Source organism: Oncorhynchus nerka, linkage group LG4, assembly GCF_034236695.1.
Source record: "Oncorhynchus nerka isolate Pitt River linkage group LG4, Oner_Uvic_2.0, whole genome shotgun sequence".
In the NCBI taxonomy this organism is placed as follows: Eukaryota; Metazoa; Chordata; class Actinopteri; order Salmoniformes; family Salmonidae; genus Oncorhynchus; species Oncorhynchus nerka.
In genome coordinates, this window is record NC_088399.1 from 103,546,639 (window position 1) to 103,559,010 (window position 12,372).

Consider the following 12,372-nt stretch of genomic DNA (forward strand, 5'->3'; position numbering starts at 1 on the left):
TCGGCGCGTGTAGTGGAGTATATCAGAATATCATTGATATACACCACTACACCCTGCCCGTGCAGGTCCCTGAAGATCTCATCTACAAATGATTGGAAGACTGATGGAGCATTCATCAGCCCATATGGCATGACAATGTACTCATAATGACCTGCGGTGGTGCTAAATGCGTCTTCCACTCATCACCCTTTCCGAATACACACCAGATTGTACACACTCCTGAGATCCAATTTTGTGAAGAAGCATGCCCCATGCATTGACTCAATAACCGTATTTATCAGAGGTAGCGGGTAACTATATTTCACCGTGACTTTATGTAGACCTCAATAATCAATGCACGGCGTAAAACGTCATCCTTCTTTTTCACAAAAAAAGAAACTCGAAGAGACGGGTGAAATGGATGGCTGAATGAACCCCTGATGCAGGGATTCAGAGACATATGTCTCCATAGCCACCGTCTCCGCTTGCGACAGGGGATACACGTGACTCCTGGGATATGCAGCGTCTACCAGGAGATCTAGCGGTGGTAATTGAGTCGCCTTCTTTTTACAGCATATTCGGGGGTAATGCGCAAGGTGGAGACCTTTGACTTTCCACCGTACGGAAACCCCTAAACACCTACCTGAGGACTCTCGCGACCACCCCGTGAGAGCCCTCTGTGGCCAGGAAACAGTGGGGTTATGACAAGCTAACCAGGGTAGGCCTAGCACCACAGAATACGTAGGAGAATCAATAAGGAAAAGACTAATCTTCTCCTTGTGACCCTCCTGCGTTATCATACACAAAGGTGCGGTGACCTCCCTGATAAACCTTGACCCTAATGGTCGACTATCTAAAGCATGAACAGGGAAAGGCATATCCACAGAAACAATAGAGATCCCTAAACTATGAGCTATATTTGTATTAATGAAATTCCCAGCCGCGCCTGAATCTACTAGCGCCTTATACTGGGAATGCAGGGAAAAATCCGGAAAAGTGACAGAGACAAACATTAGTGCAACAGAGGGTCCTGGATGAAAATGGTGCCTACTCACCTGGGGTGATGCCAGAGTGCCCTGCCTGCCTTCTCTATTCCCAGAGGGACCAACCCTGCACCGACCAGCAGTGTGCTCTCTGCGACCATAGATGGTGCTCGAGCGGGAACCCCCTCCGGTCTCCCTGCGCACCATCCCTCCCAATTCCATAGGTTTGGGAGAGAGGGTGCGGGAGGATGGCACAACCAGACCCCGATCTAGACGTCCACAAGTAGCCAGCATGTTGTCCAGCCGGATGGACATGTCCACCAGCTGGTCGAAGGAGAGGGTGGTGTCACTACAGGCCAGCTCCCGAAGGACTTCCTCACGTAGACTACAATGGTAAAGATTGATCCTGACCACCCGGCCAAACTGAGCAATCGGGGGAGAAGGGCCTTGGTCAGGGAGGTGACCAACGACTCTGACAGAGCTCTAGAGTTCCTCTGTAGAGATAGGAGAACCTGCCAGAAGGACAATCATGTCTGCAACACTCCACCAAAAAGCGCCTTTATGGTAGATTGGCCAGACGGAAGCCACTCCTCAGTAAAAGGCACATGACAGCCCACTTGGAGTTTACCTAAGCCAGAGCCCCGACTTAAACCTGATCGAAAATCTCTGGAGAGATTGCAGCAACGCTCCCCATCCAACCTGACAGAGCTTGAGAGGATCTGCAGAGAATGGGAGGAGCTCCCCATCCAACCTGACAGAGCTTGAGAGGATCTGCAGAGAATGGGAGGAGCTCCCCATCCAACCTGACAGAGCCTGAGAGGATCTGCAGAGTATGGGAGAAACTCCCCAAGTACAGTTGTGCCAAGCTTGTAGCGTCATACCCAAGAAGACAATAGTCTGTAATCGCTGCCAAAGGTGCTTCAACAAAGTACTGAGTAAAGAGTCTGAAAACTTATGTAAATGTTTATTTCAGTTTATTATTTTTTTTTATAAATGATCAACAATTCCAAAAATATCCTGACTTTGTCATTATGGGATATTGTGTGTAGATTGATGAGAAAAAAAATACAATTTAATTAATTTTAGGCTGTAACCTAATGTGGTAAAAGTCAAGGGGTCTGAATACTTTCCGAAAGAACTGTATGGGGTGTGGCTAGTTTTTTTTGAAGGGGGGGGGGGGGTCTCAGCTGGTTGGGGTGTGGCTGGTGATGCGGTGGTCTTCTTGGCCTGGGTTCGCTCTGTGTAGGTCCTTCGGGAGTCGGACTAGCAGGTCAGGGAGGTTGTCTCTCTCCCTCACAGCTCCCAATGGCTAGGCCAGCCCCTCTCCCCCTCTTTCTCTCACTGTCATTGTCACCAGCAGCAGTCTCCCTCCTCCACCATCCCACTGCTCCCGAGTCTACTAGCCCCCCCCATGTCTGGCAGCCTGTCTGGAACCGCTCCCCTTTTGGAAAGCGGAGGGAGGAGGGGTGGGGTGTAAGCCTGCCCACACCAGGAGCACGGAACACAGCCATTCTTTTGAATGAATGCGAGAGGGACGCTGGAAAACATTTCAAGATGTGGGGTGTCTATTCACCATAGGTAACATCGCTACATCGTGACTAGGTTGGAATGACGTGAGAAATGTGGAACCATAGAGGCCGACTCTGACAGCGGGAGCTGCTGTACAAGTTGTCAGCCCTGTGTAGGGCCACTGTCGGCGGCTCTTCCCCGGCGTCCCGCTACTCCCGAGCCCCATGCAAAACACAACGGTACCGGGCAGCTCCATCAACTCTAACTCCAATGTCATTTGCTCCTGCAACTGCACTGGATCCCAGTCACAGGGGATGGATATATGTAAGTAACTACGCATTTATGACACTACGTTGCTGTTTTAAAATGAAACCGATTTGCGCATTTATTGTTACAATAAACCGACCGAAAGAGCGACAGGACAGTTGGTTTAACCTGTAACCGTTAAATTGTGACAGCAGTCTCTCGACCGAGCGTAACCGCAATATAGGTTTTTGCTGAATTTCGTGTGTGTTTTAGATAAACGGTGTTGTATTTATTCACTGGATGGTTGGTGGCAGGCTATTTTCGATCATTCTGTCCATCTGAGTTTTAGAAAACGCAGACGTGATGTGTGGTGCATTGCATTAGGATATTATTTAATTGAGGTCACAATGACTCTGGACTTCGATTGTATTTAAAAAAAATAAAGTTAATAATGATATTGTCGATGGTTATGTTGTGTGCACATTTCCACATGTATGCCTGTTTCTCAGTGAAACCTAACTCGAAACTATCCATGTCACATTACGTCTTCAGCTCCAGAGGGGCTGCGCAGACATTCCCCAAAACTCCTGCAGTCTCGGCTAACTTGGCCTACTCCCACATTCAAAAATGTCTCATAGTTTGGTATACGTAGGCCTACATACAGTAGACTACAGTAGGGGATAGGCAGGCTACAGCTAACGGCTCAGACTGGAAATAGCTATTTCTTTGTCATCTGTGGCTTAGCCTACATCCCGTTATAGTGGTGGAATATGTGATATTGTCAGACAGAGACAGTAATTCACAGCAGACAGGCAGGCAGACTGGTTGGCAGACAGGCAGGCAGACAGGCAGGCAGACAGGCAGGCGGTGGGTTCACCCTACCCCCACCTCCCCCCGTGCAGTGCAGAGCAGACCATCTTGCCTAAACATCCAGACAGGGCTGTGGGTTAGGGCTGTCTGAAACACACAGTGGACAAAGGCCTTGCAATAATGAGCATGGGAACTAAGGCTCTCACCGGGACTCTGCCTGGTGTGTGTTAGTGCAGCCCATGGTTGTAACACATGGCCCAAATATATTCTAACATGTAAATGAGGTGTAGAAGAGACTCTTGTCCCAGCTGTCTAGTGGAGCTAGAGGAAGACTGTGACATGTCCTTAGATTGATTATAGATCAACCTCATGTAGGGAAATTGTTTACTCCAATATGTCTTACAAATAACTAAAATGTTATTTGTCACATGCTTTGTAGTTGTGGACTAAAAGTGCAATGCTTAATAATGAGGGCTTCCCAAAAAGCAGAGAGAAAGATAGAAAAATATAAAATAATAACACCAAGAATAAATACACAAATGAATGTTAACTTGTGCATTCACAAAGTATTCAGACCCCCTTCCCCTTTTCCACAATTTGTTACGTTACAGCCTTATTCAAAAATGTATGAAATTTATTTTTAAATTATCCCCCCTAACCCCCTGCCCCCCCTAACCCAATCTACACACAATACCCCATAATGACATCACAATACCCCATAATGACATCACAATACCCCATAATGACAAAACAAAAACAGGATTTTAGAAATGTAGACAAATGTATTACAAATAAAAAACAAATATATCTTATTTACATAAGTATTCAGACCCTTTACTATGAGACTCAAAATTGAGCTCAGGTGCATCGAGGCACAGATCTGGGGAAGGGTACTAAAAAATGTCTGCAGCATTGAAGGTCCAAGAACACAGTGGCCTCCATCATTCTTAAATGGAAGAAGTTTGGAACCACCAAGACTTCCTAGAGCTGGCCGCCTGACCAAACTGAGCAATCGGGGGAGAAGGGCCTTGGTCAGGGAGGTGACCAAGGACTCAATGGTCACTTTGACAGAGCTCCAGAGTTCATCTGTGGAGATGGGAGAACCTTCCAGAAGGACAACCATCTCTGCAGCCCTCCACCAATCAGGCCTTTATGGTAGAGTGTCCAGACGGAAACCACTCCTCAGTAAAAGGCACATGACAGCCTGCTTGGAGTTTGCCAAAAGGCACCTTACCTTTTGGCAAGATTCTCTGGTCTGATGAAACCATGATTGAACTGAATGCCAAGCGTCACGTCTGAAGGAAACCTGGAACCATCCCTACGGTAAAGCATGGTGGTGGCAGCATCATGCTGTGGGGATGTTTTTCAGCAGCAGGGACTGGGAGACTAGTCAGGATCGAGGGAAAGATGAACGGAGCAAAGTACAGAGAGATCCTTGATGAAAACCTGCTCCAGAGCTCTCAGGACCTCAGACTGGCGGCGAAGGTTCACCTTCCAACAGGACAATGACCTTAAACACATAGACAAGACAACTCAGGAATGGCTTCGGGACAAGTCTCTGAATGTCTTTGAGTGGCCCAGCCAGAGCCCAGATTTGAACCCGATCGAACATCTATGGAGAGACCTGAAAATAGCTGTGCAGCGATGCTCCCCATCCAACCTGACAGAGCGTGAAAGGATCTGCAGAGAAGAATGGGAGAAACTCTCCAAATACAGGTGTACCAAGCTGGTAGTGTCATACCAAAGAATATTAGAGGATTCAGCAAAATACTGAGTAAAGGGTCTGAATACTTATGTAAATGTGATATTTCAGTCACATGTTTTTCCAAATTTGCTCAAATAAAAACATTAAAAGTTTTTGTTTTGTCATTTTAAGTGTATTGTGATGTCATTATAAGGGTACTGTGTGTAGATTGATGAACGAAATATATAATCCATTTTAGAATAAGCCTGTAATGTATGTCTTGTTGTTGAAAAAGTCAGGGTTCGGAATACTTTCCGAAAGCACTGTACACCGGGTACCAGTACTGAGTCAATGTGCGGGGGTACGATGTAATAACATGGGTATATACAGGAAGTACCAGTACTGAGTCAATGTGCGGGGGTACGATGTAATAACATGGGTATATACAGGAAGTACCAGTACTGAGTTGATGTGCGGGGGTATGATGTAATAACATGGGTATATACAGGAAGTACCAGTACTGAGTTGATGTGCGGGGGTACGATGTAATAACACGGCTATATACAGGGAGAACCAGGTAATAACATGGTTATATACAAGGTAGAGGTCGACCGATTAATCGGAATGGCCGATTAATTAGGGCCTATTTAAAGTTTTCATAACAATCGGAAATCGGTATTTTTGGGCGCCGATTTGCCTTTTTTAAATTTATTTTACACTTTTATTTCATCATTATTTAACTAGGCAAGTCAGTTAAAAACACATTCTTAACTGACGGCCTAGGACGACCTATGAACGGTGGGTTAACTGCCTCGTTCAGGGGCAGAAAGACAGATTTTCACCTTGTCAGCTCGGGGGGTCCAATCTTGCAACCTTACAGTTAGCTAGTCCAACGCAATAACGACCTGCCTCTCTCTCCTTGCACTCCACAAGGAGACTGCCTGTTACGAGAATGCAGTAAGCCAAGGTAAGTTGCTAGCTAGCATTAAACTTATCTTATAAAAAAACAATCATAATCACTAGTTAACTACACATGGTTGATGATATTACTAGTTTATCTAGTGTGTCCTGTGTTGCATATAATCTGACTGAGCATACAAGTATCTAAGTATCTGAATGAGCGGTGGTCAAGCATTGCGCTGTTTATTACTTCAAACCTATCAACTCCCGAGATGACGCTGGTGTGACCGAAGTGAAATGGCTGGCTAGTTAGCGCGCGCTAATAGTGTTTCAAACTTCACTCGCTCTGAGCCTTCTAGTAGTTGTTCCCCTTGCTCTGCATGGGTAATGCTGCTTCAATGTGGTGGCTGTTGTCGTTGTGTTGCTGGTTCGAGCCCAGGGAGGAGCGAGGAGAGGGACGGAGGCTATACCGTTACACTGGCAATACTAAAGTGCCTATAAGAACATCCAATAGTCAAAGGTTAATGAAATACAAATGGTATAGAGGGAAATAATCCTATAATTCCTATAATAACTACAACCTAAAACTTCTTACCTGGGAATATTGAAGACTCATGTTAAAAGGAACCACCAGCTTTCATATGTTCTCATGTTCTGAGCAAGGAACTGAAACATTAGCTTTCTTACATAGTGTAACGGATGTGAAATGGCTAGCTAGTTAGCGGTGGTGCGCGCTAATAGCATTTCAATCGGTGACGTCACTTGCTCTGAGACCTTGAAGTAGTGGTTCCCCTTGCTCTACAAGGGCTGCGGCTTTTGTGGAGCGATGGGTAACGATGCTACGTGGGTGACTGTTGTTGATGTGTGCAGAGGGTCTCTGGTTCGCGCCCGGGTATGGGCGAGGGGACGGACTAAAGTTATACTGTTACAATAGCACTTTTACTTTCTTCTCCAACAACTTGTTTTTGCATTATTTAAACCAAATTGAACATGTTTCATTATTTACTTGAGGCTAAATTGATTTTATTGATGTATTATATTACGTTAAAATAAGTGTTCATTCAGTATTGTTGTAATTGTCATTATTACAAATAAAAAAAAAAAAAAAATCATCCGATTAATCGGTATCGGCCTTTTGGTCCTCCAATAATCGGTATCGGCGTTGAAAATCATAATCGGTAGACCTCTACAAGGTATACATATATCAACAATGGTGGGACCAACATCAATAAGGCATCCATAATAGTAGCAGTATTTATTTATATTTTTAGGGGTGGATCAGCTTAATATTTCAGAAAGATTGTTGGTTCCATCAATGTAATTGTCTGCATCATTTCCCATATATTTTTTGGGGTAAATATATACATCAATATACATGCATACATATACAGTACCTATATAGACATACATACTTTTTTTAGAATATACCTTTATAATTCCCCGCAAACCCTACCACCCTTCCCCCAATTGGTGTAAACTAATAAACAGTAACACTTAGGCTTCTACCTTCAGTTTATACATCTTAAACACATTTTACAGACACAATCTATTTTACAATAGTTATATTTTGTTTGTTTTTAGTCTTTTGTCTATTTCTGATGTCCATCCAGTTTGAGTTCTATTTGTAACTGTGCTATTTAACCACATTTCTGAACCTATATACATTTTACAGATCCCGTATGTTTTACATTTGTCACGCCCTGACCTTAGTCATCTTAGTTATCGACCATGAAGCTATAAGACACGAGTGCTGACAGGCAACTACACATAGACAATAACCCACAAAACCAACATGGAAATGGCAACCTAAATAGGATCCCCAATCAGAGACAACGATAAACAGCTGTCTCTGATTGGGAACCAATTCAGGCCACCATAGACCTACAAATATACCTTGACAAAACCAAAACCCCATAGAAGTACAAAAACCCTAGACAAGACCAAAACACACATACCACCCTCGTCACACCCTGACCTAAACAAAATAATAAAGAAAACAAAGATAACTAAGGTCAGGGCCGTGACAACATTGGATATCTTGTTATTAATCCCACCCTTCAGCTCCATTCAACCCCTCCCATCTATCTCTCAACACCATCCATTTTGGATTTCTATTTGCTATATATTTTTCAACTGTTCTGTGATGATTCACAAAAGTACTGAACCTTTCTATTATCATAGCCTCTACAGATTGTAAATTAAAAATAAATAATAATAATTATATTATTGATTGATTGACTATGGCTTTTCAAATCATCTGCAGTGTTAGTTCTAGGCAAATGTTGCAATTCTTCAGCCATTCCTGGACCTGTGACCAAAAACAAGCTACATATGGAAAATGCCAAAATAAATGATCTAATGACTCTGCCTCCTCACAGCAGAATCTGCAGAGCTGGGAAGGTTGTATCCCCCCATATATATAACATTCTATTGGTTGCAAGAATTTTGTATAGTCATTTAAATTGAACAATCCAAAGTTTTCGAATTTGTTTTTGAAGTTCGAATTCGAATTCCATTTTTGTGGTAATGCTGCAATTAGTTGGTTGTAATTTTGGTAGAGACATTTCCATATGTCTGTGTTAACTCCACCAATCCGATGTATGATATCATTCACTAAAATTATACATTTTTTATTTTTTTTATCAAAAAATACATTGAAAAAAAAATCTATTAGTATATTTGAGTTTAACCACAATATGTTAATTTATTTGTTCTGTCTTTTCAGGTGGATTAAACTGAAATTGCAACCAATTGTCTAAGCCTTATTTTAAAAATATTAATATTTTGGAGATTATTTATTTTTCAAACAACCGAAAGTGAGCAGGTGTAATCTGCATAAAGGGAAAAAGGCCCTTCTTGAACATAGGATGAGACATTCCAACCAATTTACTAGAGAACCAGTTTGGATTTAAGTATAATTTTTGTATGACTTATGCCTTTAGTGAGAGGTCTAATGCATTAATATTTAATCATTTCTGCCCTCCGAATTCATACTCGTTACATAAATAGGCCCTTTTAATTTTGTCTGGCATGTTATTCCAAATAAAATGGAGTATTTTTGTTCATATAATTTAAAAAGCAGGTCACTAGGTGTAGGCAAAACCATAAGCAAATAGGTCAACTGTGATATGACTAAAGAGTTAATCAGGGTGATTTTTCCACAAATAGACAGGTATTTTCCTTTCCATGGTAACAAGATCTTGTCTATTTTTTCTAACTTTCTATAAACATTTATTGTAGTGAGATCATTTATTTATTTTGGGATTTGTATTCTGAGTTTGTCCACATCTCCGTCAGACCATTTAATTGGTAAACTACACGGTAATGTAAAATTTGCATTTTTTTAGAGATCCAATACGTAATATGGTACACTTATCATAATTTGGTTTTAATCCAGAGAGGTTAGCAAATGTATCTAGATCCTCTATGAGGCCGTGGAGAGACTCTAATTGTGGTTTTAAAAGAAAACATGAATCATCAGCGTACAATGACACCTTAGTTTTTAAGCCACAGATTTCTAATCCCTTAATATTATTCTTTAATCTAATTTTACAGATAACATTTCGTTGGCAATAATAAATAGATATGCTGATAGTGGACAACCTTGTTTTACTCTTCTAGATAGTTTAAAACGTTCTGAGATGGAGCCATTATTTACTATTTTACACCTAGGGTTAATATACATTACTTTAAGAGATTCCCCAAAATTGAAATATTCTAGGCATTTATATACACTGCTCAAAAAAAATAAAAGGAACACTTAAAAACACAATGTAACTCCAAGTCAATCACACTTCTGTGAAATCAAACTGTCCACTTGGAAAACAACACTAATTGACAATAAATTTCACATGCTGTTGTGCAAATGGAATAGACACCAGGTGGAAATTATAGGCAATTAGCAAGACACCCCCAATAAAGGAGTGGTTCTGCAGGTGGTGACCACAGACCACTTCTCAGTTCCTATGCTTCCTGGCTGATGTTTTGGTCACTTTTGAATGCTGGCGGTGCTTTCACTCTAGTGGTAGCATGAGACGGAGTCTACAACCCACACAAGTGGCTCAGGTAGTGCAGCTCATCCAGGATGGCACATCAATGCGAGCTGTGGCAAGAAGGTTTGCTGTGTCTGTCAGCGTAGTGTCCAGAGCATGGAGGCGTTACCAGGAGACAGGCCAGTACATCAGGAGAAGTGGGGGAGGCCGTAGGAGGGCAACAACCCAGCAGCAGGACCGCTACCTCCGCCTTTGTGCAAGGAGGATCAGGAGGAACACTGCCAGAGCCCTGCAAAATGACCTCCAGCAGGCCACAAATGTGCATGTGTCTGCTCAAATGGTCAGAAACAGACTCCATGAGGGTGGTATGAGGGCCCGACGTCCACAGGTGGGGGTTGTGCTTACAGCCCAACACCGTGCAGGACGTTTGGCATTTGCCAGAGAACACCAAGATTGGCAAATTCGTCACTGGCGCCCTGTGCTCTTCACAGATGAAAGCAGGTTCACACTGAGCACATGTGACAGACGTGACAGTCTGGAGACGCCGTGGAGAACGTTCTGCTGCCTGCAACATCCTCCAGCATGACCGGTTTGGCGGTGGGTCAGTCATGGTGTGGGGTGACATTTCTTTGGGGGGCCGCACAGCCCTCCATGTGCTCCCCAGAGGTAGCCTGACGGCCATTAGGTACCGAGATGAGATCCTCAGACCCCTTGTGAGACCATATGCTGGTGCGGTTGGCCCTGGGTTCCTCCTAATGCAAGACAATGCTAGACCTCATGTGGCTGGAGTGTGTCAGCAGTTCCTGCAAGAGGAAGGCATTGATGCTATGGACTGGCCCGCCCGTTCCCCAGACCTGAATCCAATTGAGCACATCTGGGACATCATGTCTCGCTCCATCCACCAACGCCACGTTGCACCACAGACTGTCCAGGAGAGTCAAGAGTCGGCTTTTCTATTCCGCAACAAAGCCTCCTTCACTCACGCCGCCAAACTTACCTTAGTAAAACTGACTATCCTACCGATCCTCGACTTCGGCGATGTCATCTACAAAATTGCTTCCAACACTCTACTCAGCAAACTGGATGCAGTTTATCACAGTGCCATCCGTTTTGTCACTAAAACACCTTATACCACCCACCACTGCGACTTGTATGCTCTAGTCGGCGGGCCCTCGCTACATATTCGTCGCCAGACCCACTGGCTCCAGGTCATCTACAAGTCCATGCTAGGTAAAGCTCCGCCTTATCTCAGTTCACTGGTCACGATGGCAACACCCATCCGTAGCACGCGCTCCAGCAGGTGTATCTCACTGATCATCCCTAAAGCCAACACCTCATTTGGCCGCCTTTCGTTCCAGTTCTCTGCTGCCTGTGACTGGAACGAATTACAAAAATCGCTGAAGTTGGAGACTTTTATCTCCCTCACCAACTTGCTATCTGAGCAGCTAACCGATCGCTGCAGCTGTACATAGTCTATCGGTAAATAGCCCACCCAATTTTACCTACCTCATCCCCATACTGTTTTTATTTATTTACTTTTCTGCTCACCAATATCTCTACCTGTACATGACCATCTGATCATTTATCACTCCAGTGTTAATTTGCAAAATTGTAATTATTCGTCTACCTCCTCATGCCTTTTGCACACATTGTATATAGACTGCCCCTTTTTTTTCTACTGTGTTATTGACTTGTTAATTGTTTACTCCATGTGTAACTCTGTGTTGTCTGTTCACACTGCTATGCTTTATCTTGGCAAGGTCGCAGTTGCAAATGAGAACTTGTTCTCAACTAGCCTACCTGGTTAAATAAAGGGTTAGGGTTATATATATATATATATAATAAAGGTGAAATAATTTTTTTTTTTAAAAGATTGAAAAATAATTTGGTGCATTTTCCCCCATATTCCATCCAGTTCACTTTATTTTTTATAATATATTACAGTGGATCTTTCTTGAATAAGTTCCTCCATTTCTTTTTGTTTTTCCTCTAACTTATTCTGAGCCTCTATGGTACAGTTTTTATTGCTATCTAACTGTACTGTTAGTCCTTCCATTTCCTTCGTTAATATGGACTCTTTTGATCGAAATTGATTTTGTTTCATAGATGAGTACTGAATTGCATGGCCTCTAAAGGCACATTTAAAACTGTCTCATACAATAAGGGGATCTGCTCTACCTATGTCGGAAAAAGTCAGTTATAAATTATTCTGTCCTAGTGCTAAACAATTTATCATCTAGTAGGCTTTGATTCAATTTCCAATATCCTC

The 12,372-nt window shown here is 43.0% G+C and overlaps 1 protein-coding gene across 1 annotated transcript in view; it reads left to right on the plus strand.

Annotated features, from left to right (window-relative positions):
* The first annotated feature begins 2,441 nt into the window (after window positions 1-2,441).
* ldlrad4a (low density lipoprotein receptor class A domain containing 4a) overlaps window positions 2,442-12,372 on the plus strand; it is a 50,652-nt gene continuing 40,721 nt past the window's right edge. The window contains exon 1 of the mRNA XM_029647547.2: window positions 2,442-2,795. Within this exon, the coding sequence (XP_029503407.1) occupies window positions 2,696-2,795 (100 nt within the window). The 5' untranslated portion in view covers window positions 2,442-2,695. The remainder of the gene's footprint in view (window positions 2,796-12,372) is intronic.